The sequence below is a fragment of the Somniosus microcephalus genome, chromosome 5 (assembly GCF_052327205.1).
Source record: "Somniosus microcephalus isolate GS21.2 chromosome 5, FLI_Smic_1.0, whole genome shotgun sequence".
NCBI lineage: Eukaryota > Metazoa > Chordata > Chondrichthyes > Squaliformes > Somniosidae > Somniosus > Somniosus microcephalus.
In genome coordinates, this window is record NC_140991.1 from 29285938 (window position 1) to 29313700 (window position 27763).

Below are 27763 nucleotides of genomic sequence, written 5' to 3' on the forward strand. Positions count from 1 at the left end.
CCTCTTCCTGAAGTTCCAACACCGATGTCCTTCTGGATGGACCCGGAGGCACAGGGTCGGCATGCAGCGGAGCCGAGCTGGGATCGTCCTGCGCCCTCCGACGAGGACTCTCCACTGCTGTCCCTGTCTCCACCATCTGCTGATGCTCACTTGTGAGCTGTGGTACACCAGGTGACAACTCTACTCTATGTCCCGAGGGTCCCACCGAGGTGTGAGTGTCTGCGCTGGTGATAAGTGCACTTAATTCTGCTGACGGAGCGCCCTCAAAAGTTGCAGCTTCCTCTGAGGAGTCTGGAAGCTCAGGCTCTTCCTCCTGAACAGTGGGGATGGGGGCTGTCGATGGTCCTGTGGGGGAGTAAAGGAAAGAGTTAGAGATGTGAGGCCAAGGTTACATGCACATTGAATATTGCAGATGATCAAAAGTCAATCTGTTAGAGTATCAGAATCATTATCAGTGACTCATGCAATGTCAATGAGAGAGATGATAAACTATTCTGTCACCAGCTTGCTCTGATGCACCCGTCTGTCCGTCCCCCACTTGCGCATCCTCCTCCACTCCCACGATCTCCAGGTCCGCCTCCTCCCAGGAGGTGAGCTGGGCTACTGAGGGTGGCCCTCCTCCTGTCCTTGCTCTTTCCCTCTTATTGTGAGCTCTCTTTTCCTGCAATGAGGGACACAAGTGGAGTTTGAGTGAGAATGAAGGAGTGAGTGTAGAGAATCCATATCATTGATGGTTAGAAGGAGACAAAGATGGAGTGAGGTGGCAAGACCAAGGGCCCTCCCTGTGTGAGACAAAGAGTTGACCTCCTGGGCCAATTGCATCCACACAGCTTTCGTCTGCCGGGGAGGCTTCTTCCTCCCTGAGGAAGGGAAGAGCACCTCCTTATTTCCTCTTGCTCCCTCCACCAGAGCTTGCAGGGCGGCGTCATCGAACCTTGGTGCAGACTTTGGCCTACTGCTGGACATATTGGCTGGAGGAATCTATCACAGCAAAGAGCATAAGGTTTGCAGTCTGCAGAAGAAGCAAAGCTGCTTACAGGCCTTAAATCCAGCAGCACTGATGACGTCATCAGAGGCGACTTTCAGAATGGAAAGGCTAAGTGGGCCAGGGGTTCCCACACGCTGGAAATCAATTGCCCAATTAGGTGAAAATCGCATATTTTTCCCACATCAAATTGGAGTCGAGTGGCTAACACGAAAAGCGGCTGACACGCCCCCAGCCCGCACCAATGGCAAAATCGAGCCCAACATTTCAGGTCGATGACCTTTCGTCAGAACTCCCCTTTAAGAACTGGCCGGCGCCAGTGTGTCTGTGTTCCATTGCTGACTGACATCACATGAGCTTCGCCAGCGCTCTGAGTTAGCGCCTCGCTCCTTGGCCTTTGCGCCTTAAGACAGGTGTGAAGCGCCTGATTTAGCGCTGCAATCACCTCCAGGGGCGATAAAAGCCAAGTTTGCTGTCGGGGGCGATAATTAGCGCCAGGCGCTAAACTTTGCGCACGGCTGATAATGGCGCCCCAAACGGGGCGATACTGAATTTTCCCCCTGTGACTCCCTACAGTATATGAGAGATTGTTGGGGAGGATACTCCCTAGAGTACGTGAGATTCAGACATGAGAGACTCACTAGAGTATATGAGAATCAGACATGAGAGACTCCCTAGAGTATGTGAGACTCAGACATGAGAGACTCCCTAGAGTATGTGAGACTCAGACATGAGAGACTCACTAGAGTATGTGAGACTCAGACATGAGAGACTCACTAGAGTATATGAGACTCAGACATGAGAGACTCCCTAGAGTATGTGAGACTCAGACATGAGAGACTCCCTAGAGTATGTGAGACTCAGACATGAGAGACTCACTAGAGTATGTGAGACTCAGACATGAGAGACTCACTAGAGTATGTGAGACTCAGACATGAGAGACTCCCGAGAGTATGTGAGACTCAGACATGAGAGACTCCCTAGAGTATGTGAGACTCAGACATGAGAGACTCCCTAGAGTATGTGAGACTCAGACATGAGAGACTCACTAGAGTATATGAGACTCAGACATGAGAGACTCCCTAGAGTATGTGAGAATCAGACATGAGAGACTCCCTAGAGTATGTGAGACTCAGACATGAGAGACTCCCTAGAGTATGTGAGACTCAGACATGAGAGACTCCCTAGAGTATGTGAGACTCAGACATGAGAGACTCCCTAGAGTATGTGAGACTCAGACATGAGAGACTCCCTAGAGTATGTGAGACTCAGACATGAGAGACTCCCTAGAGTATGTGAGACTCAGACATGAGAGACTCCCTAGAGTATGTGAGACTCAGACATGAGAGACTCACTAGAGTATGTGAGACTCAGACATGAGAGACTCCCTAGAGTATGTGAGACTCAGACATGAGAGACTCACTAGAGTATGTGAGACTCAGACATGAGAGACTCCCTAGAGTATATGAGACTCAGACATGAGAGACTCCCTAGAGTATGTGAGACTCAGACATGAGAGACTCCCTAGAGTATGTGAGACTCAGACATGAGAGACTCCCTAGAGTATGTGAGACTCAGACATGAGAGACTCCCGAGAGTATGTGAGACTCAGACATGAGAGACTCCCTAGAGTATGTGAGACTCAGACATGAGAGACTCCCTAGAGTATGTGAGACTCAGACATGAGAGACTCCCTAGAGTATGTGAGAATCAGACATGAGAGACTCCCTAGAGTATGTGAGAATCAGACATGAGAGACTCCCTAGAGTATGTGAGACTCAGACATGAGAGACTCCCTAGAGTATGTGAGAATCAGACATGAGAGACTCCCTAGAGTATGTGAGACTCAGACATGAGAGACTCCCGAGAGTATGTGCAAATCAAAGGGGTTGAAGGAGAGATGCTCACTACTGTTTGAGGAGTTGAGGAAAGAATCTCCCTCGAGTATGTGAGGGGTCAGTAGCGTTGTAGCAAGACTTCCCTACTTTTATACTCCAACCCCCTTGCAAAAAAGGCTTCCTAATTACTTGCTGTACCTGCATGCTAACTTTTTGTGTTTCATGTACGAGGACACCTGGAACCCTCTGTACCGCAGCATTGTGTAGCCTCTCTCCATTTAAATTATAATTTGCTTTTTTATTCTTCCTACCAAAGTGGATAACCTCACATTTTCCTACGTTATACTCCATCTGCCAATTTTTGCCCACTCACTTAACCTATCTATATCCCTTTGCAGATTCTTTGTGTCTTTATCACAATTTGCTTTCCCACCTATCTTTGTATCATCAGCAAGTTTGGCTACATTACACTTGGGGCTAAAAATTCGGTATCGCCGCGCCAGGTCTTTAGTGCCCGAAATTTTGCGCTCACCCGGATTCCCGTAGCGCCCGCCTGAAATTCAGTTGCGCCGCCCCAAGACGGAGGCGGGCGCTATTGCAGGGTTTGGCCGCCTCGTTTGGGGCGATGAAAGTCAGTTTCAGGCGTCCAGCTGCCGCTGCGGCACCCGATGCGGTGCGGCAGGCTGGGGTACTGCAGGCCTCCTCCTTCTCTTAAGGAGGAGCTGCCTGCAGCCGTGAGATCGCCGCTGGATTCCCCCGGCAAATGAGCCCGGCACCACGGAGAAGTGCCGGGCTCGCGGGAGTCAGACACCAATGCCGCGGGGGGGTGGTGCAGGAGTCCGGGGAGGGAGGTGCGGCCAGGCGGCCGCCGGGAAAGCGGCCGGCCGCCCCTCCACCTTTATGCGCCGGCCTCTCGGAGCTGCAAGGCACCGTTTTTCAAACGCTGTTTGCGGCCGGCGCGGGCGAGGCGGCCGCAACTGAATTTGGCCATCGGCACGGAATAGCATTGGAACCGGGGCGCTGCGCACACCGATGACGTCATCGGTGCCGGCGCAGCGCTACCGGCTAACGCCGATGTTAGGGACCAACTGAATTTCGGGCGCTAAAAAACTTCCGGCGCAAACCACTCTATAGCCAATAAGTGGGCGCAAACGCGACTGAATTTCTAGGCCTTGGTCCCTTCATTCAAGTCATTAATATAGATTGTATATAGTTGAGGATCCCTTTGGCACCCCACTAGTTACAGTTTGCCAACCTGTTTCCTGTTAGTTAGCCAATCCTCTATCCATGCTAATATATTACCCCCAACCCCGTGAGCTCTTATCTTGTGCAGTAACCTTTTATGTGGCACCTTATCGAATGCCTTCTGGAAATCCAAATACACCACATCTACTGGTTCCCCTTTGTCCACCCTGCTCATTACATCCTCAAAGAACTCCAGCAAATTTGTCAAACATGATTTCCCTTTCATAAAACCATGCTGACTCTGCTTAACTGTATTGTGATTTTCTAAATGTCCTGCTACTACTTCCAAAGAAGCAGACACTCACTGACATCTTGAATGAATCGTCCCACATTACCATCCAGGAAAGGGATGTGTATCAACTGGACTATCAGGAAGCAACACAGAAAATAGATATGTAGAGTGATTACCATGGGAATAGAACCAGGGAACTGTTAACCCATCAGTTGAACAAGTGCTATTGATGGCTATCTCGCTAGGCAACCCCTCCACCCCACACCTGCCTGATCCCCCACTCCTATTCCAGGAAAATAGGCATTTCAGATTGAAATACCCAAGACTTTCAAGGACATCAGCACATTGATCATTAAAAGTCACTACTAGAACAGGCATATCACCTGTCCCCACCTGAAGCATAGGCACAGCAGCATGTACGTCTAAAGCCATCATAGCTCAGGATATTCCAGCTTCTACCTGGGCTTCTTCTGCTGTTCCATACTAATATCAGGGGATATCTTACTTATTGCAGCATTAAGAAAGAATGGAAGGAGAAAAGGTCATTCAGCACATCAGGGCTGCTCCTTCCCCACATCAAGTACAGTCTACTTACTAAACCCACCCACTTAACCTTATACAGGAATGTTCTGCATAAGTATTCCCCAACCTCGTAAAGGTAATCAATTAAAATTTTCATCCATGCTGCTCTCCATAGGCTACATTCTTGATCCCCACCTCATCCTAAGCAGCCCAGGACTAAGGTGTCCTATGGAGTGCCGTCGGCTGAGACCATGTTAGTCTTTATCAATCCTGAAACGTCCAATCTCAGTCCCAACTAGTATTTATCTCATTCGCACTCAATATGCTGACAGCCTTCACCGTGAAGGTGGGTGTGCCTCGTCCACCAGTGCTGGAAGGATGGTAGAAGTTTGACGGTGGCACCTTTCTCTGTTTTGATATAGAAAGAAAGAAGAAGAAAGACTTGCATTTATGTAGTGCCTTTCACGGCCTCAGGACGTCCCAAAGCGCTTTACAGCCAATGAAGCACTTTCGAAGTGCAGTCACTGTTGTAATGTAGGAAAGAGTATGTGTATCAGGGTAATAAAACAGAGAGAGGACCAAATGTCAAATACTATTTTAATGGCCATCACCTTCATGACCACTTATCTCCTTCAGCAGGAGCAACACAGAGCAAAAACCTCTCTAACTATAATAACTAGGTACTGATTTTGCTCCTTGTGCAGTGGGGAGGGTCCTACCTGAATACAGTTGACAATGAACGTGTGTCCTCTGAGCACCCTGCGAAGTTCTCCTGACGTATCAAAGGCCCTGGTGCAAAAGTCACCACTTCCTGTGAACACTGAATGGGAAAGAGGGAAAAGGATGTTTTTCTTTTTAACATGTTTTGAGAATGAATAAATTCAAGGGCATTTTACCCTTTGCGTACTTAACAAATTTTGCTAGTTCCCATTGGGTGGCTAACGTGGTGGTAAATTGGATTGACATGAAGCATCCTTTCCAAGCAAAAAATACTAATTGAACGCTGTGGATCAGAAAGGCAAAAACAAAAACCTGTAGCTCTTTGATAATTCAGGATGGGTAGTGTACTGTAGCCACTTGTTACTTGTTCATTGCCATTCAGTTGTCAATTGTTGCTGTTTCATATTGATCACCATCTGGGAGAATGCAACGTGGTGACTTGTGGCTAATCGGTGACTATTTTTTGTATTCAGTGTGGATTAAAGGACACTGAGTTGATGAGCGCATGGGGAGGGGAGGGGAGAGGAGAGGAGGGGGAGGTGAGGATGAATCATTTCAATGTCACCATCCTCTAAGCTGAAGATATTGACTTCCTCTTCACCCTTGCCCCAGTATTTGGCTCAAAAAAAACCAATACATCATTGAATAAATATCAACTCAGAACACTTAGAAAGCACTGCTAATATTTAACTTTGGCTGAATTGCGCTGGTTACTTAGAACCATACAGCACAGAAGGAGGCCATTTGGACCATCATGCTGGCTCTTTGAAACGGCTATCCAATTAATCCCACTCCCCCCGCCCCCCACCGCCCCCTGCTCTTGGCCCCACAGCCCTGCAAATTTTTAAGAATATATCCAATTTCCTCTATTGAAAGTTACTATTGAATACACTTCCACCACCCTTTCAGGGCGGTGCTCTGTCTGAGTGAGCTGTGTCTAAGGTTTTAAAGAGAAACCGCGCCCTTCCACCCAGTGCTCCTTGGCTGACGGAGACAGCTCTCTGGATTAAGGGCAGAATTTCTGGCCTGGCACAAAAGCCCGTGGAGCGTACCAGCTCCCACAGACCTTCACGACAATCAGTGCAGCAGGGATTTCTCTCTTCGGCAAACGGTGCGAAGGGCCTGTAGCGAACAGCGCCATTTGAAGAGAGCTGGCATCAAATTAAATCAGATCTGTGGCAAAATCTGGGCACCGCCCAGGGCTTGATCTATAAAGGAGTTCAAGAAAATCCACTTGCTTTTCAAGAAAGAAGTTTGTGGTTGGCAAGCGCATTTGTCTATCAATGTTTATACGCTGGCAGTGTCCCAGCACAGCTTGTTGGCTGCACCAGCATGGAGTGCCACAGCTTGTTGGCTGCACCAGCATGGAGTGCCGCCGGGCCGTGGAGTGCCAGCCATGGCTTAGCCGGTAGAACTCTCGCCTCTGAGTCAGAAAGTTGTGGGTTACAAAATCTAGGCTGTACCAGACTGATACCTGGGATGGCAGGAATGACGTATGAGGAGAGATTGGGTCGACTGGGCTTATATTCGCTGGAGTTCAGAAGAATGAGAGGGGATCTCATTGAAACTTATAAAATTCTAACAGGACTAGACAGACTAGATGCAGGAAGGATGTTCCCGATGGTCGGGGAGTCCAGAGCCAGGGGTCACAGTCTAAGGATAAGGGGTAAGCCATTTAGGACAGAGATGAGGAGGAATTTCTTCACCCAGAGAGTGGTGAACCTGTGGAATTCTCTATCACAGAAGGCAGTGGAGGCCAATTCATTAAATATATTCAAGAAGGAGTTAGATATATTTCTTAAGGCTAAAGGGATCAAGGGATATGGGGAGAAAGCAGGGACAGGGTACTGAATTTGGATGATCAGCCATGATCTCATTGAATGGCGGAGCAGGCTCGAGGGGCCGAATGGCCTACTCCTGCTCCTATCTTCTATGTTTCTATGTTTCTATGTACCATGCTTTGGGACATCCTGAGGTGGTGAAAGCCTCTGTACCAATGCAACAGCATTGCAAATGCAACTTGCATTTATATAGAGCCTTGAACATAGGAAAACGTCCCAAGGCGCTTCACAGCAGTGCTATGAAACAGAATTTGACACCGAGCCGGCACACGGATAAATTAGGGCAGGTGACCAAAAGCTTGGTCAGAGAGGTAGGTTTTAAGGAGCATCTTAAAGGAGGAGAGAGAGGTCGAGGGGATTCCAGACTATGTGGCCTAGGCATCTGAAGGCACGGCCGCCAATGGTGGAGCGACGAAAATCGGGGATACGCAGGAGGCCAAAATTGGAGGAGCGCCGAGATCTGGGAGGGCAGTAGGGCTGGTGTTCTTTTTTTCTTCTAGAGCACGAGTTTAAGCCTGCTGGTGAGTTCCTGCTCTCGTCAGGGGACACAGCGAGCAAAAACATTAGTCCACATGGAGGGAAGAGAGACCGAGTTACCAAGGCCACTAGCACACCTCCTAGTAGTCAGTTTAAGCACTGCATGGACATAGGTCTGGGAGCAGGTGTCTGACTGCCCTTTCAGAATGGGGTATACTGCAGGGAGGCGTCAAAAGGAAAAAGAGAGAAAAATTCCTTCCCAATCATGTTTATTCTACAATTTAAGTTGGTGATTCGCTGTCCCCGTTTGAAATATTGGGTCCCTGGCAGCCTGGAGATTGAACATATTCAGAGAACGATCCAAAAGTATGTCATTCTCCTGCCGTCCTCAATAATACATTGATTTACTGTGGTTGTGATGTCTGGGAGGTCCAATGCAGATCCATCTTTGCTGGGCAAGGTGGGTCCTACAGTTCATTCGGTGGTGCACAGATTAGAGGGTTGCACATTTTAAACATTGCTGGATACAAACCAGTTAAACAAAGCAACATACGAAAAGTAAAAGACAAGATAGAAAGAAAGAAAAAAAGAAAGACTTGCATTCAAATAACGCCTTTCACAACCTCAGGACGTCCCAAAGCACTTTACAACCAATGAAGTACTTTTGAAGTGTTGTCGCTGTTGTAATGTCCTTCGGCCCAAGAACCCACATCCGGCTGGTATCCTAACTCTACCATTGTAGCATTCAGGGGCACTTTGAACATTCTAATGTTGTCAGGTTTATTTTGGACGTGTATCACCCTTTGAGTAAAGGAGCTCTTCCTAATACTTGTCTTACATTTATTTTTCGCTAATTTCCATTTATGTCCTCTGGTCCTACTTTCTTGTCATACATTGAGGTTATATTCTGGGTTAACTCTTCTATTTAACACTTTATGGGGGAAAAATTCGGTGTTTGCACCGCTCACGAAATTGACCATCATTTGCGGTGGCGATAAACACTACCGCCACGATCTCCTGCGCCCGCAGATCGAGATGTCAGTCGAGCGTGCAACACCCCGGAAGCGCCACAGGCCAGATATTGAGTGGCGCCCCTGCCTTTTCACCTGCCGCTAGCAACGACAGAGGGGAACGTTTTGCAGGCGGGAAGGGACTGGGAGAGCACTATTTAAAGGAGGCCGCTTCCTGCCTTTTTTGTCAGCGACATTTTTGCCAGTGCTCTGAGGTAGTGCCTCGCTACTCGGCGTTAGCACCTTAAGAGAGGTGTGTAGCGCCTAATTTAGCGCTCAAATCACCTCCAGGGGCAATAGTGGCCAAGTTTGCATGTTGGAGGCGATAATTAGCGCCAAGCGCTAAACTTTGCGCCCGGCCGATAATTGCGCCCCAAACGGGGCAACACCGAATTCCTCCCCCTATGTACCTTGATGAGATCTTGCCTTAATCACCTTCTCTCATGTCTGTAAAGTTTAAGGGGGAAAAATGTGGTTGCTTTGCACCTCCCGTTAGAGCCCTAATGGGGCGCAAAGCAGCTAGCGCCCGGGCACGCCAATCTTTGCAGCGCTCGCAAAATTGACCAGACATTTTGCGGCAGTGCTAAACACTACTGCCACGATCTCCTGCGCCCACAGATTGTGACATCAGTCGAGCGTGCAATGCCCCGGTAGTGCCCCGGACCGGATATTGAGAGGCGCCCCCTGCCTTTCCGCCTGCCGCTAGCAACAACAGGTAGAGGGGAACGTTTTACAGTCGGGAAGGGGCTGGGGGAGCGCTATTTAAAGGCAGCTGCTTCCTGCCTTTTTCTGTCGGCGACATTTTTGCATCACGAATTCTGAGAGAGAGAGACTTCTGGAGAGATTCAACGCTGTGTGAAGAAGTTTTGGGTACTGAGCAGCACTTTGCAGGTTCATTTTGATTTGACCTTCCTTGCATCGATTTAGAAGAGACTATGGGGGCTGTACTCTGAGCTCTTTCTCTGGGTCTCTCCATTGTTCTTTCCAGCAGATTTGATGTACAGGTCTCTCCAGGCCGAGATTCAAGGCTGCAATGAGCAGGGTGTGGCTGGAGAGCAAGATCGACCCTCCCCTTTAAGAACTGGCCGGCGCCAGTGTGTCTGTGTTCCATTGCTGACTGATATCACATGAGCTTCGCCAGCACTCTGAGGTAGCGCCTCGCTCCTCGGCATTAGGGCCTTAAAAGAGGTGTGTAGCGCCTAATTTAGCGCTCAAATCACCTCCAGGGGCGATAGAGGCTAAGTTTGTAGTCAGAGGCGATAATTAGCGCCAGGAGCCCGGCCGATAATTGCGCCCCAAATGGGGCGATTCCGAATTTCTCCCCCTATACTTCTCCAATATTTCCTCACTGGCAGAGCTATAAAAAGTAACAAAGGGCTACAAAGAAAGCCGTGCAAAAACGGAATACAAAAAAAAACTAGCAAGGGACATCAAAGCGAACAATAAAGTGAAAGAGAGGCCTATTATAGGCCTATTAGTCGAACGTCAGTTGTGGGGAAGTTATTAGAATGTGTTTTAGGCACAGAGTGTGTGCATTTGGATCAACATGAGCTGATCAGAGAGAGCCAGCATGGATTTCTAACGGGTAAGTCATGTCTAAACAAACCTAATTGAATTTTTTAGGAGGTAACCAACGTGATCGATAAGGGAATGTCTATGGATGTTATTTATATGGATTTCCAGAAGGTATTCGACAAGGTTCCACACAAGCGACCGTTAACAAAAATAAAAGCACATGGGATTAGAGGCAACCTATTGGCTTGGATAAGGAATTGGTTAGGAGGTAGGAGACAGAGGCCGCAATTTTGTCATTGGATGCGGCTTGGGAGCGGGTCAGCTGGTTTCCGGGTTCCAGTCCCACCCACAACTATATCCGGCCCATGGACGTCATTTTTTACATCGATTGGCCTTGTTAAGCCTGCCCTGCGAGCTTTCCGGCCAATTAAGAGGAAGCCGGTCAGATGACGTCATTTGATGACGTGTCATCTACCGGTTTTCTTAAAGGGACCATGCACAATCTTTTTTTGACAGCTCATTTCTCAGCGTTTGACAGCACTGAAGTGCTGCAAACACTGACAATCACTGTACAAAGGTGAGCTCTTTCACCCAGGCTCTCCAATTACTCCCTCCTTAGGCTGGAACAGATGGCAGTTGCAGGTGAGGTTACAGAAGCGATCTGTCACTGGTGAGAGAGGTTCTCCCAATGAGGTGGGACTAGACATCCAATTCAAAACTTGTTACCTACAGAAAAGTGTAAATGCATTAAAAATGATTTTCCCAACATTTTCTTACCTCTGAAACTCACCAGTGCACCACTTCTGCAGCTGTCATCAATGCAGAAACAATACAGCAGATTCACAACACGCCACACTTACTTGGCGTGGTGTCCGGATGTCGGGAAACCCGTGGCAGAAGCAGCAAAATTGAAAAAGAGCCTGTTAACAACTAACAAGTAGCTGTTAACAGGAAGGTAAGTGGCTTTAATCCTCTTCCCGCCGCTAAGTGTTGGGTCCATGCGCAAATTGGGGACCCGACACTTGGGAAGGTTGATTGAAGGCAGGTTGATGATTTTGACAGCGGTCCCTCCGCCAAACCCACCCTCTGAGCGGCGGCAAAATTCCCGCCAGAGAGTGGGGATAATGGGTGTGTACTCAAATTGACAGGATGTGACGAGTGGTGTCTCCCCGAGGTGCTGTACCAGGGCCTCAGCTTTTCACTATACTGTATTTATAAATGACTTGGATGAAGGAATAGAGAATCTAGGTTTGCTGATGGGATTAAGTATAGGTGGGACTAAGTAAATAGTGTAGATGGGAGCAGAAAGTTGCAAAGGGACATTGATAGATTAAGTGAGTGGGCCAAACTGTGGCAGATGGAGTTCAATGTGGGAAAGTGTGAGGTCATCCACTCTGGACCTAAGAAAGATCGATCAGGGTATTTTGTAAATGGCGAGAAGCTAGGAACTGTGGATGAGCAGAGAGATTTAGGGGTCCAAGTACAGAAATCACTAAAAGCTAGCGGACAGGTACAAAAAATAATTTAAAGGGCTAATGGAATGTTGGCCTTTATCTCCAGGCGGCTGGAATACAAAGGGATGGAAGTTATGTTAGTTATATAAAACTCTGGTTAGCCTCCATCTGGAGTACTGCTACTGCACTCAGTTCTGGGCACCGCACCTCCGGAAGGATATACTGGCCTTGGAGGGGGTGCAGCGCAGTTCACCAGAATGATACCGGGGCTAATGAGGACAAGTTGCATAGACTAGGCTTGTATTCCCTTGAATATAGAAGATTAAGGGGTGATCTAATTGAGGTTTTTAAAGGATTTGATAGGGTAGAGGGAGAAACCATTTCCTCTGGTGGGGGAGTCCAGAACAAGGGGGGCATAACCTTCAAATTAGAGCTAGACCGTTCAGGGGTGATGTCAGGAAGCACTTCTTCACACAAAGGGTAGTGGAAATCTGGAACTTTTTCCTACAAAAAGCTGTTGAGGCTGGGGGTCAATATAAATTTCAAAACAGAGTTTGATAGATTGTTGTTAGGCAAGGGTAATAAAGGTTAAGGAACCAAGGCAGGTAGATGGAGTTAAGATACAGATCAGCCATGGGAGAACAGGCTCGAGGGGACTGAATAGCCTACTCCTGTTCCTATGTTTGTGTGTACACAATGGCCCAGAAATTCGGGTCCCAACGCGTGAGTATGGATGGAGTACTCACGCGTGGACCCGATGGAAGTGCCGGAATCTTGCATGCACTGCGCATGCGCGGGAAACTGGCACTTCCGATCCTCTGAACCAAGGGGTTCAGAGGTCGAACGCGTGCGCGCGGGAGTCTGCGCGCGCGCGTTGAACTTCCTTTTTTTTTCAGGTTTTAACGTGCGGGTAAGTCTGTACATTTTAGAAATGTAAAAAGCAGCCATACGGACTTCATTTTCAAAGGTAAGTGGTCAATTATTTAAAATTAAAACATTTTTTCCACAGGTTTTTTACTTTTAAATACTTTAAAGCAAGGTAAGTTTATTTTTAGCCCCGTTTTTTTATAAAATTATTTTTTTCAAAAATTTAAATTTTTGTTTAAAATAGTTATTTAATGTCATTTATAGTTTATTTACAAAGTATGATTTTTTTTAAAAATTTATTTGAAGGTTAAGTACAGTTTTACAGCCTCAGCATTTATACGTTTTAACAGGTCTATCTGTCAAGACTTATGAATGGAGCATTCCCTGCTCCGATTGGCTGCCTGTTGCTCACGTGATCCCAGGGGATGCTTCGCACTAACTACGCCCCTGGGACACGCCAGCATAGCGCGCCGGCCTCTGGGACAGGCCTCGGAGAGGAATTCCACGCAGGCCAAGGGGTCAACTGCCGGCGCTCCCGCGGGAAGCCCCCGACCCGAATTTCTGGGCCATTGGGCCATCGTAAGGTTTACCACAGTCGCCTTGAGTTGTAACATCCTCAGACAGGATCTTCCTCATCTAAAGCCATGTTCACTGCTGTTTACTACACTGTTATTGTTCAGATAATACTCAAGCTTACTCCTGATAGTCAATTATTTTACATGGAATTGAGGTAAGGCTAATGGATCTGTAGTTGTCTGTGTCGGTTTTGTCATCTTTTTGAAATAATGGGCACCACATCAGCCTGTTTCCAATCTATTGATAACTCCCTCATAATATTTACCAATACCTCACTAATCTCCTCACTAGACTCTCTCAACACTTTGAGATAAATATACTATCTATACCCAGGGGAATATACTTGTTTTAAGCCCTTTCAGCTTGTTAAGTGTGGTGTATGTAACCTGTACCACCTTAAGAGACTACCTTAAGAGATGGACTACTTTCTCTTGGCTACTGTATATTGTAGTACCGGTGGTAACCACACCGGTATATAAACTCTGTGTAGTAACTTGCTAAGCAGTTCAGCCCTGACCTTCGATTAGTAAAGACCTGTTTAAGTTATTCTTGTTGTCTGTGTCCAGTGATTTAGAATAAGCATATCTGGGACACTCAGACTCAACAGTGGCGACGAGTTCGATCTTACCCTGCGATAGTTTTGCATCCAAGGCAGCTTCGTCCTCAGAACGGGCGTCGAGAAGAGGCATCCGCCCTCATCAGCCTGCTGAGCACCGCATCGCACGGGAGGCATCGAGAACCCGGGTTGAAATTATTGACCACGAAGTCCTCCATCAGCGACAGGCAGTGATCATCCTTCTACCATGGTGGTGGGTAAGCCGATCTAGCGACACGGGCAGAAAGTCGGCCGCGTTGTCAGTGGAGAAGGGGAGGGAAACCGGAGGGAAAAGGGCGGAGAACTCGACCGCAGCCGGTGTAAAGGGCCGGGCTGCAATCGGGGCCGAGAGGCGCAGCGACAAGGGCAGCGTTAATGCCACGAGAACCGCGGAGAACTCGACCGCAGCCGGTGTAAAGGGCCGGGCTGCAATCGGGGCTGAGAGGCACAGCAACAAAGGAAGCGTTAATGCCCACGAGAACCGCGGGGGAACAAAAGCAGCGTCGGGGAAATTAAGAACCGCTGGGAGGCGAGAACGGCAACAGCGCGGTAATCGCCATTGTAGCCAGCGGGGGAAGAAGACCAGCGCGGGAAGCCGCCATTGTAGTCGGCGGGGGAAGAAGACAAGGGCGGGAAAAGCCGCCAAGCGCGGGAAGCCACCATTTTAGTAGGCGGGGGAAGAAGACAAGCGCGGGAAGCCGCCATTTTGGGAAAATAAAATATTTAAAGAAACTCTCAAGGATGCCTAAACACGGTAACATCACTGCTTTTGATAGCGATGTTGAAGATTGGGCCACGTATGTAGAATGCATTGGAGTTTATTGTACAGCAAATGAGGTACCAGATGATAAGAAAGCAATAACCTTATTAAACTCAATGGGTGCGAAGACGTACGGGTTATTGAGGCACCTTGTAACACCAGATAAACCGGCGGATCAGACTTTCGCGAATATTGTTACTATCCTGCAAGAACATTTAAACCCCACGCCGCTGCTGATAGCAGAACGATTTAAATTTTACAGAAGAACGCAGCTGAAAGAGGAAAGCAACGCTGAATTCTTAATTGAACTGCGCAAGCTATCAAAGTACTGTCAGTTTGGTACAGAACTAGCAGACGCTCTGAGAGATAAATTCGTGTGTGGATTACTAAAAGAAGGAACTCAAAAGCGACTGCTAGAGGAAAAGGACCTTACGCTTGATAAAGCTGTCACCGTTGCAGCATCGCACGAGGCCACAGCAAGAGGCACCGCGGAAATGCAGCTAAGGTCATCGGAACTCAGCACCAATCGAATGGCATTGGGTGCAGTAAAGTGTTATCGTTGCGGAAGGACAACGCACGATCAGAACCAGTGCTGGTTCAAAAATCAGGAATGCAGAAAATGTGGCAGGCTAGGTCACATAGCTAAAGTATGCCGGTCAGGAAAGAAGACCAGCAACAAAAAGTCACCGCAGGAAAAGTGCAAAAAGGTACACAAGGTGACAGAGAACAGTTCGGATGAACAGAAGACGGATTCAGACTCCAGCAGTAAGGAACTGGGTTGTCTAAGAATACATAATGTGGGTAACACAGCAGACCACCAAACTATCTGGGTCACACTTCAGATAGCAGGAGTCCAAGTGAAGATGGAATTGGACACTGGATCGGCATTGACGGTCATGAATAAGCAAGATTACAAAAGGTTATTTCCATACATTCCCCTAAGGGATACGGAGATTGTATTGAAAACATACACGGGGCAAAGAGTATACCCCATCGGAAAGATAAAGGTAAAGGTGGTCCACAAGGGTAAAGAAAGCCGAGGAATGGACTTATATGTGTTACCTGAGGGAGGTCCACCACTACTGGGATGGGAATGGATCAGGAGAATAAATATGGACTGGCATTCCTTAAAAGCACTAACTGTAGATTCCGGTAAAAAGGATGATGTCAAACCTAAACGACTGTCCAGAATATTGGACGATGCTAAAGAGGTGTTCCAGCAGGGACTGGGAACACTGAAAGGAACTACGGCAAACATCAAGGTTGAAGAACATGCAAACCCGAAATTTTTCAAAGCTAGACCGGTACCTTATGCGATACGACCTGCTGTGGAAGCTGAGCTGGAGGGACTAGAACGTTCCGGAGTACTGTCAAAGGTGGACTGGAGTGAATGGGCTACGCCCATTGTTCCCGTCATGAAGCGTTCATCGAGTAACAAGCCGGGGGAACCGGGGAAGGTTCGCATCTGTGGCGATTTCAAGATCACTGTTAATCCGGTGCTTCACACGGTGCAATATCCGCTTCCACGGATTGAGGATATCTTCGCTTCATTGTCTGGCGGGAAACACTTCACCAAGATAGACCTGGCGCAGGCGTACTTACAGATGGAAGTTGATGAAGCGTCACGCCAGTATCTCACGATCAACACGCATAAGGGCTTATATCGGTATAATAGACTGGTTTTTGGAGTGGCATCGGCTCCAGCGATTTGGCAAAGGGCCATGGAGCAGGTATTACAGGGAATTCCAGGCACACAATGCTACCTGGACGACATTCTGATTACAGGAGATGATGATGAGGAACACCTTACAAATTTGGAACAGGTGCTCACCAGATTGAAAGAATATGGACTTCGAGTTAATCGCCAGAAATGTGAGTTCTTTCAGAAGCAAATCTCGTACTGTGGTCACGTCATTGACCAGGAGGGGCTTCACAAGTCACCTGACAAGATCGAAGCTGTTGTGAAGGCTCCCGCTCCGGAAAATGTATCCCAGTTGAGGTCGTTCCTAGGGTTGATTAACTATTACCATAAGTTTCTGCCAAATTTATCCACGGTGCTACACCCACTGAACGCTCTTTTGCAGAAGGGAGTGCCATGGAAGTGGAGCGAGGACTGTAAGCGGGCCTTTCACAAAAGCAAGGCATTGATCACCTCTAAGGAAGTGTTGGCTCACTTTAACCCAACGCTGCCTATTCGTTTAGCTTGTGATGCTTCTCCATATGGTATTGGGGCAGTGCTCTCACATAAGTTGCCAAATGGCTTGGAAAGACCAGTCGCGTTCGCATCCAGATCATTGACCTCCGCTGAGCGCAACTATGCTCAGATAGATAGGGAGGCTCTCAGCCTTGTGTGGGGAGTAAAAAAATTTAATCATTACCTGCAAGGGCAAAAGTTTACGCTGCTGACAGACCACCAGCCGTTGGTTTCCATTTTTAACCCTAAGAAGGGTGTTTCGGTGATGACAGCGCAGAGGCTCCAGAGATGGTCCCTTTTCCTAGGGGCACATCAATATCAGATCGAATTCAAAGGTACAAAGCAACATGGTAATGCTGATGGGCTGTCGCGCCTGCCACTACCTACAGCGGAAGAGGCACCGACAGTTGACCCTGTTGAGTTATTTCACTCGACCATCATCGAATGTTTACCAGTCACCAATGCAAGTATTGAGAGAGAAACCAGGAATGACCCGACACTGTCTCGGGTCTACGAATTGACAGCGAAGGGATGGCCAGCTCATGGTGAACCACTGTTACCGGCATTCTCAGCAAGACGAGAACAGCTGTCCGTCTGTCAAGGAACATTGATGTATGGAACAAGGGTGATTATTCCTCCTAAATTAAGGGAGAGAGTTCTAAAGGAACTGCATGAAGGTCATCTGGGGGGAGTCAAGATGAAAAGCCTTGCTAGGGCTTATGTGTGGTGGCCAGGTATCGACCAACAAATAGAGGATCTGACTAAAAGCTGCTCAGGGTGCCAAAAAGTTCAAAATGCACCTCCAATTGCACCGCTGCATCCATGGGAATGGCCTTCAACCCCATGGCAACGTGTACATATTGACTTCGCAGGTCCATTCATGGACTCCATGTTTTTAATTGCGGTAGACGCACATTCTAAATGGCCAGAAGTGATTAAGATGGCGACCACTACCTCGGAAAAGACGATCGCAGTTCTAAGAACGATATTCGCAAGAAATGGATTGCCAGAACAAATATGTTCAGACAACGGACCGCAGTTCGTGTCAGAAGAATTCCAGAAATTCATGAAGAAGAATGGGGTGAAACATTATACCTCTGCCCCATATCATCCGGCTACAAATGGGTTGGCCGAGAGATTTGTACTAACGTTCAAAAAGGCGATAAAGGCCATGAGCGAAGACCAGATTCCACTACAACACAAGGTGGACAATTTCCTAATGGCATATCGAAACGCCACTCATGCAGTGACAAATCAAAGCCCTGCCATGATGTTCTATAACAGGAGGTTGCGGTCCAGGTTGGACTTGTTAAAACCAAATGTGCGGAGGGAAGTCGAAAACAAACAGTTCCAGCATACAAATAACAAGACCACTCGGAGCTTCGAAATAGGACAACCAGTGTTAGCCCAGGACTATAAGAATGAGAAATGGCAATCTGGAACAATTCGTGCCAGACAAGGACCCCTGATGTACACGGTGGATATTGGTGAAAACGTAATACGACGTCATGCTGACCAACTTGTAGAATCGAGAACAAGGGTCGAACCCATGACTACGACAGAGACACCAGTGGAAGAAGTTAGTGAACCTGAAGCATCTACCTCAGACGCCAATGTACCTGATGATGTCCAATCCATAAGAGATCAACTAGATGAGTCACCCCAGCAACGAGAATCAGAGACCCCGAAAGGCGTTATCCAACTCGGATCAGGAGGCCTCCTCAGAGACTGAATCTTTGAACAGTTTTGCATGAAGTTGTATATATGTTATCCATGTTATGTTTAAATTGGGATGTACACTGTTAAGCTAAAAAGGGAGGAATTGTGGTGTATGTAACCTGTACCACCTTAAGAGACTACCTTAAGAGATGGACTACTTTCTCTTGGCTACTGTATATTGTAGTACCGGTGGTAACCACACCGGTATATAAACTCTGTGTAGTAATTTGCTAAGCAGTTCAGCCCTGACCTTCGATTAGTAAAGACCTGTTTAAGTTATTCTTGTTGTCTGTGTCCAGTGATTTAGAATAAGCATATCTGGGACACTCAGACTCAACATTAAGGACTTCCATCTCATTTATATCAAGGCAGGGACGAAGTTAAGGTTGAAGGGACACAAATCTAATTGAACGGCAGAACAGGCTCGAGCGGCTGAATGGCCTACTCCTGTGGTAATGCGGAATATGGGCCCAGTAAAGACAGATGCAGGTGATACTATAATGGACAATAAGGAAATGGCAGCCATGTTTAATAATGACTTTGTATCTGTTTTCACAGGCGAGGAGGTGGATGAAATACCAGTGGTACAACGAAACCTAAAAATAAGTCAAGGGGAGGAACCTATTTGACATAATATAAGTTTAAAAATAACGAGGCTTACAATAGACCAAATCCTGATAGACCTGATAGTTTCTACTCTAGGGTATTAAATAAAAAAGGTGAGGAAATTGCAGATACGTTATGATGCCTCATAGATCTCTAAAATTGTATCTTTGGATTGGAAAATTGCAAATGTCACTCACTTGTTTAAGATGGGAGGCAGGGAGAAGCCAGGAAACTACAGACTTCTCAGTTCAACATCAGTTGTGGAATATTTACTGGAATCCATCATCAGGGACAGAGTGGCTGAGCATTCGGACAAGTATGAGCTGATCAAAGAGAGTCAGCGTGGATTTGTGAAGGGTAGGTCATGTCTAACTAATCTGGTGGAAATGTTTTGAGGAGATCACTGACATGATGGAGAGGGGATTGTCTTTGGGTGCTGCAAATAATGACTGCCAGAAGGAATTTGGTGAGTTTCTTCACAAGAAGTGATTAGCAAAAATAAAAGCGGATGGAATTGGAGGTAACTTTGGAGACGTGGTTTGGTAATTGGTCGGGGACCCAATCTTAAGGTTAGAGCTAAGCCATTCAGAAAGAAAAGAAAGACTTGCATTTATATAGCGCCTTTCACGACCACCGGATGTCTCAAAGCGCTTTACAGCCAATGAAGTACTTTTGAAATGCAGTCACTGTTGTAATGTAGGAAACACAGCAGCCAATTTGCGCACAGCAATCTCCCACTAACAGCAATGTGATAACGACCAGATAATCTGTTTTTTGATTATGTTGGTTGAGGAATAAACATTGGCCAGGACACCAGGGTTAACTCTCCTGCTCTTCTTCAAAATAGTGCCGTGGGATCTTTTACGTCCACCTGTGAGAGCAGACGGGGCCTTGGTTTAACGTCCCATCCAAAAGACGGCACCTCCGACAGTGCAGCACCTCCCTCAGCACTGCACTGAAGTGTCAACCTAGCTTTATGTGCTCAAGTCCCTGGAGTGGGACTTGAACCCACAACCTTCTGACCCAGAGGCGAGTGTGCTACCCACGGAGCCACAGCTGAGACCCCGTCTGCTCTCTCAGGTGTGAAATCAGGAAGCACCTTTCCACACAAAGGACAGAGGAAATCTGGAACTCTGTGAATGCTGGGTCAATTGAAATGTGTAAGAATGAGATCAATCGATTTTTTATTAAAGTTAGGGTGTTAAAGGGATCTGGATCAAAGTCAGGCCAATGGAGTTGAGGTACAAATCAGCCTTGATCCGATTGAATGAGGGAACAGGCTCGAGGTGCCGAATGGCCTACTCCTGTTGCTATGCCAACTCAATCTCATTCACTGTATACTTACGATGCACAATTTTTCACCGACTGTGCAACACTTTGGATTTTTCAGTGAACGCTCAGTGACCCCCGGTCAGCGCAGTTCCCTGAGTCTGGGCCACTGCAGATCAGTTCCACGGCCAATTTGAAGCCACAGTCCCCGTAAGCTTGCAGGGAACATAAAAACTGACTGTAAAAGCTTCTATAGATATGTGTTTAATTTTTAATGCCTTTGTTACTACAGGGTTATAGCCTATGAAACCCAGGCAGAGAGGACCTGCAGGAAGGAGGGAGGAGGACAGTAGGAGTATGTTTGTGTGTGTGTGTGTGCTAGGCCGATGTAGCAGAGCCTGGTCTCCAATCGTCTTGGATCCCCTTGCCGTTGGACCAAGACCTTGCTCTGTCCAGCCCGTGTGGTAGCTGGTGTGCAACGGCCACCCCACGTTAAAAGAATTCACGCACAGGCATCTTCCACCCTTTAAAATGAAGTTCGGGACCTGGAACATCAGGACCCTCATGGACAACCCCAACAGTGACAGAGACTGTAGGTCCCGCATTGGACTCATCAGTCACCTGAGAACTCATTTTTAGTGTGGAAGCAAGTCATCCTCGGTTCCGAGGGACTGCCTAAGAAGAAGACAGACCCCATTACTTTTAGTGGAGCCTCTCGAGGGCGCAAGGGGCGGTGCCTTATCGGTAACATCGCAGCGGGGGCACAGGGGTGTCCGTCCATCTTTTGCGTTGTATAACGGGAAATACTTTGAATGAAAAACGCTCCGCCCTTCAGCTCACCTTCCCATTGAGGCCATTGTTTGGTTACACGGGCCCACTACGGGCACGTGCCTGTCTTGCAGGTGTGTACTTACATATGCCATCATGATGTCTGATAACACAGACAGAATGCTTGTGAGCCCGGTATGTTCGAATGCACTCGCCGGAGTCAGCCAGCCAGCACTTTACGGTTTTATCCGCACTTCCAGAGTATAGATGTCGGTTCACCAACTGCGAATGGAAAGAGACAGCAGTATTATAACATGATAGTGGCGATCGGGGAGTGATAGACCTTGCAAAGAAAGTAAGAAAAGCTTGCATTTATATAGCTCCTTTCACGACCACCGGACATCCCAAAGTGCTTTACAGCCAATGAAGTACTTTTTGAAGTGCAGTCACTGTTGTGACGTATGAAACGCCGCAGTCAATTTGCGCACAGCAAACTCCCACAAACAGCAATGTGACAATGACCGGGTAATCTGTTTTTAGTGATGCTGATTGACCAGGACACCAGGGTTAACATCCCTGCTCTTCTTCGAAATAGTGGCACAGGATCTTTTACACCCACCCAAAAGGGCAGCCGGAGACTCGGTTTAACGTCTCATCCGAAACACTTACTCACTACTACACTGGAATGTCAGCTGAGATTTTGTGCTCAAGTCTTTCTGACTGAGAGGTGAGAGTGCTCCCCACTGAGCCATGGCTGGGACACAAAATGTCTTCCTACTTTCTGACCCGTCTATCCTGAAGGAGCAGTTCCAAATGGTATTACGGTGCAGTGTTACCCATTAACTTTTCGTCAGTTGGGCAGAATCCCAACCAACGTCTCACTCGAGGGCCACACTCAGGAAAGCTGTGCTGCGAATGATGGGATGTGGGTCTCCCCAGAGATGCCCCACATATTAACCTCCTGGTTTCAATCATGCAAGGGTGGGCGGTTACCTAATGGAGGCCACACAGGAAGAGAAAACAAAATCGTATCAAACCAATAATTCTGCCAATAATTCTACTTGTATAAGGGCTCCTCTTTCCCTTGCTGTACGGAAGCTGGGATTATGCCGTCAACCAACACCATTCGGGGGGTAACATTAGCAGGGGAGTGGATTGGTCTTCGAAAGAGCCAGCGCAGACTCGATGGGCCGAACGGCCTCTTTCTGCGCTGTACTATTCTATGATTCTATTCTCGCGGGATCGAGTCAGCCGCCTGTTTTACAACCTGCCCGGTTTTACTCTGTTAACTTCAATTAAAATGACCCGCTCACTTCCCTTCTCTTGCCAGAGGACAATAAAAGGAAGAGGCACACAGACTCCCAAGTCAACCAATATCCCACAGCCAGGCAGGAGGCCGGAAGGCGCACGGGGCAGCAAGCCTGCAGATAGGCCGCAATGGCTCCTGGACTGTAATTATTATTTGTGCAGATGATTAGTTATTGCTCTGATCCACCAGGATTTTCACTGCCTCTGGGAATTTATATTGCAACTTTTGTGTAACAGATAGCAAACATTCCAAAAGCATCATATGGCACAGAAGGAGGCCATTCGACCCACCGTGCCTATGCTGGCCCTTTGAAAGTATTACCTTTTGTAAGTTACGTGCCCTAATTTTGAGTACAAATGTGATGGTAAATAACAAACGGCTTGAACTGAGATTTTTTTTCTCATGTGGCAAATGTATACCATGGTGTCACATTGAGAGAATATGGGCTGGATTTTCTTCCGCTATCCTGCCCGGAATCAGTACAACAGTGAGTACACTTTAAAAAATGGATGAATTGGCTGTGAAGTGCTTTGGGACGTCCAGATGATGTGAGAGGCGCTATATAAATGCAAGTTCTTTCTTCCTTGACATACCGCAGTTACAGTGTACCTGTGCTGCAGGGTGTGGATATCAAGTCCAGCGGCAGGCGCACCAATCAAGTGAATTGCTGTGTCCTGTATGGTGTCAAAACTTCTCGAGCGCTAGCGAGGCTGCACCCGCCCAATAAGTGGTGAATCGCCCATGAAACAGCTGACTTGAGCCCTATGAGATGGTGGAGAAACACCGAGGGGACAAGGGGTGAGACACTCGTCACAAAGTTCGCAACATCTGTCCTGCTCATAGCCACGGTGTTGACCTGCCAGGCCTAGTTAAGTTTTTAGTCAATGGTCAATCTTTCAATCTAACCTACCACTGGTTGACTTAGCTCACTGACAGCAACAGCTGACTGTATGTAAATTGTGCCCATAGTGTAGTGGAAAATATCCAGTATTAAAACTACTGTCAAACGTGCCAGAAGGAAGGCACCCAGGACGATTTCCCCATGCCCCCTTTATTATCATTGACTTCCACGGACATCCCCAGTCATAATATCACAGATTACCCAGCCAAAGTGCATTGAATGAGGAGTCATATATCACAAAACAGGTGGCCCATCTAGGCCTTCCTTCCAAAGAAACCTATGGCCCCAGAAGATGCTGCTGCCTTAAGAACTGAGGATGTCCTCACATCACATCATTGCCTCAACAACCAGGACTGTTATCCTGCCGAAATCAGCTTAGCCATCAGGCAGACGTCATCACTTGGAACTGCTGGATTTTAAACAAAAGACATTTCTGTTGCAAATACATCCTGTCCTGAGGGTTGATAAAGTCAAAAGATGGAGAAATTATGGTTACAGAAAAACGCTGTCGCCAGCTATTCCTGTGGGTAGGAATCATCCATTATAACAACTCGACCCCGGCCCTTGACCTCTATTCAGCAGCTGAATCCTCTTCATGCGACCTTCTGTGCCTGAGTGTAATGGCATGTGACGGCTTCGCTCCTCTGAATTCCTAATAAGAATGAAGTTGTCCTTTCAGAAAGTGTTTGATCGCCGTTGCGGGTGGTACTGAGCTGCTAATCAGCCCAGCGAAGGCCGCAAACCCTCTTATTGTGTACTCTGGCGGTCCTCCTCGCTACAGTGGGGTCTGCCTCTTTGGGAGTGAAACTCCTTCTATGCTGGTGGCTGATTCCCACAAACTTTCAAATGAAACAATGCTTCCTGCGCACAAAGCTTCCCAGAGCCAGTTGGTTTTTCCTCGGGAGTTCAAAAGCAAGGGACAAGCACAGACAGGCTGAGACAACGTAAGAGGCTTTTTTTTTAAGTCCGTGATGGATTTGGCTTTTTTTAATTCATTAATGCTCCATTTGCTATCCTGTTTACTGAGAGTAACACTGTGAGTGAATGGGACAAGCCCGATCTTGCCTTTGAAGGTGGTTCATTAAATACCCTTTCAGTCCCACTCGAGTGCTAAAGTTCCTTTAAAGAGAGACTTAAATGTTTTTATTACCCGTTTAAACCTTAAACATTCACTCCCTCCACCACCGGCGCACCGTGGCTGCAGTGTATACCATCAACAAGATGCACTGCAGCAACCCGCCAAGGCTTCTTCGGCAGCACCTCCCAAACCCGCAACATCTTCCACCTAGAAGGACAAGGGCAGCAGGCTCATGGGAACACCGCCACCTCCAAGTTCCCCTGCAAGTCACATACCATCCTGACTTGGAAATATATCGCCGATCCTTCATCGTCGCTGGGTCAAAATCCTGGAACTCCCTCCCTAGCAGCATTGTGGGAGTACACTCACCACACGGACTGCAGCGGTTCAAGAAGGCGGCTTACCACCACCTTCTCAAGGGCAATTAGGGATGGGCAATAAATGCCGGCCTTGCCAGCGACGCCCACATCCCAGGAACAGATATAAAAATAACCAAATCAAGGTGTGTTTTCAGTTTTTTTTAATGAGTATTTTCATTTTGCTTTAAGGATTTTGCCCCATGATTCCCTCCGTCCCCTCTAATTCCTGAGGAGACATTAATCCAGGCTCGGGTGCAGAGGTACTGATCCATAGACGCTGGACAAGGGTTGCCAACTCTGGCTGGACGTATTCTTGGAGGTTTTGTCACTTGACCAGCTGCCCCCGCCCGGTCAAACCGCTTTTTTTCCACGTCGACAATATTTTTATAAGTGTACAAAGAAAATGAAAAAAAATTTTTTTTTGATACCCCTATGATTTTCTTTCTCCCGGGGTGCTCACAGAAGTGTCCTGGACAAACCTGGAGGGTTGGCAACCCTACGATGACCCCCCTGAAGCCCCCTTGTCCAATTCTTCAGCTGCCAGCCCAGACGGTGAGCGGCTTGCCCATTGCTCGTCACCTGCTCTTCATAGGGTTAGGGTTAGGGTTAGGGTGGCGTAGTGGTTATGTTATTAGACTAGTAAGCCAGAAGCTCTGTCAAATTCTCTGAGGATATGGGTTCAAATCCCACCACGGCAGCTGTTGGAATTTAAATTCAATTCAATTTAATTCTGGAATTAAATGTTAGTCTTAGTAATGGCGACCATGATACCATTATCGATTGTTGCAAAAACCCATCTGGTTCACTAATGTCCTTTAGGGAAGGAAATCTGCCGTCCTTACCTGGTCTGGCCTACATGTGACTCCAGACCCACAGCAATGTGGTTGACTCTTAATGGCCTAGCAAGCCACTCAGTTGTAAACAACTGCTACAAAAAACAATAAGAATAAAACCGGATCGACCTCGGCAACGACAACGGCAAACCCAGCCCTGTCGACCCTGCAAAGTCCTCCTTACCAACATCTGGGGGCTTGTGCCAAAATTGGGAGAGCTGTCCCACAGACTAGTCAAGCAACAGCTTGACATAGTCATAATTACCGAATCATACCTTACAACCAATGTCCTAGACATCACCATCCCTGGGTATGTCCTGTCCCACCGGCAGGACAGACCCACCAGAGGTGGTGGCACTGTGGTATACAGTCGGGAGGGAGTAGCCCTGGGAGTCCTCAACATTGACTCAGGACCCCATGAGGTCTCATGGCATCAAGTCAAACATGGGCAAGGAAACCTCCTGCTAATTACCACCTACCGCCGTCCCTCAACTGATGAATCAGTACTCCTTCATGTTGAACACCAATTGGAAGAAGCACTGAGAGTAGCAAGGGCACAAAATGTCCATCACCAAGAGTGGCTCGGTAGCACCACAACTGACCGAGCTGGCCGAGCCCTAAAGGACATAGCTGCCAGACTGGGTCTGCGACAGGTGGTGAGGGAACCAACAAGAGGGAAAAACCTACTTGATCTCGTCCTCACCAATCTACCTGTTGCAGATGCATCTGTCCATGACAGCATTGGTGGAAGTGACCACCGCACAGTCCTTGCGGAGACGAAGTCCCATCTTCATGTTGAGGATACCCTCCACCGTGTTGTGTGGCAGATTTCGAACAGATCTGGCAACTCAAAACTGGGCATCCATGAGGTGCTGTGGGCCATCAGCAGCAGCAGAATTGTATTCAACCACAATCTGTAACCTCATGGCCCGGCATATCCCTCACTCTACCATTACCATCAAGCCGGGAGATCAACCCTGGTTTAACAAAGAGTGCAGGAGAGCATGCCGGGAACAGCACCAGGCATATCAAAAAATGAGGTGTCAACCTGGTGAGGCTACAACACAGGACTACTTGCATGCCAAACAACAGAAGCAACATGCGATAGACAGAGCTAAGCGATCTCACAACCATCGGATCAAATCAAAGCTCTGCAGTCCTGCCACATCCAGTCGTGAGTGGTGGTGGACAGTTAACAGGAGGAGGAGGCTCCAAAAATATCCCCATCCTCAATGATGGTGGAGCCCAGCACGTGAGTGCAAAAGACAAGGCTGAAGCATTTGCAACTATATTCAGCCAGAAGTGCCGAGTGGATGATCCATCTCGGCCTCCTCCTGAGGTCCCCAGCATCACAGATGCCAGTCTTCAGCCCATTCAATTCACTCCACGTGATGTCAAGAAACGGCTGAAGACACTGGATACTGCAAAGACTATGGGCCCTGACAATATTCCGGCAATAGTACTGAAGACTTGTGCTCCAGAATTAGCTGCGCCCCTAGCCAAGCTGTTCCAGTACAGCTACAACACTCGCAACTACCCGGCACTGTGGAAAATTGCCCAAGTATGTCCTGTCTACAAAAAGCAGGACAAATCCGACCCGGCCAATTACCGTCCCATCAGTCTACTCTCAATCATCAGCAAAGTGATGGAAGGTGTCGTCGACAGTGCTATCAAGCGGCACTTACTCAGCAATAACCTGCTAACTGAAGCCCAGTTTGGGTTCCGCCAGAGCCACTCAGCTCCTGACCTCATTACAGCCTTGGTCCAAACATGGGCAAAAGAGCTGAACTCAAGAGGTGAGGTGAGAGTGACTGCCCTTGACATCAAGGCAGCATTTGATCAAGTGTGGCATCAAGGAGCCCTAGCAAAACTGAAGTCAATGGGAATCAAGGGGAAAACTCTCCATTGGTTGGAATCATACCTAGCACAAAGGAAGTAGGCTGTGGTTGTTGGAGGTCATTTATCACAATCACATGACATCACTGCAGGAGTTCCTCAGAGCAGTGTCCTAGGCCCAACCATCTTCAGCTGTTTCATCAATGACCTTCCCTCCATCATAAGGTCAGAAGTGGGGATGTTCACTGATGATT

The 27763-nt window shown here is 47.7% G+C and overlaps 1 protein-coding gene across 1 annotated transcript in view; it reads right to left on the reverse strand.

The window, feature by feature from the left end:
• Positions 1 to 5454: 5454 nt before the first annotated feature.
• LOC147116977 (uncharacterized) overlaps positions 5455 to 27763 on the reverse strand; it is a 61197-nt gene continuing 38888 nt past the window's right edge. Inside the window, exons 5-6 of the mRNA XM_085987194.1 lie at positions 21340 to 21475; positions 5455 to 5642 (exon numbers count right to left, since the gene is read on the reverse strand). Coding sequence (XP_085843320.1) covers positions 5455 to 5642; positions 21340 to 21475 — 324 coding nt within the window. The remainder of the gene's footprint in view (positions 5643 to 21339; positions 21476 to 27763) is intronic.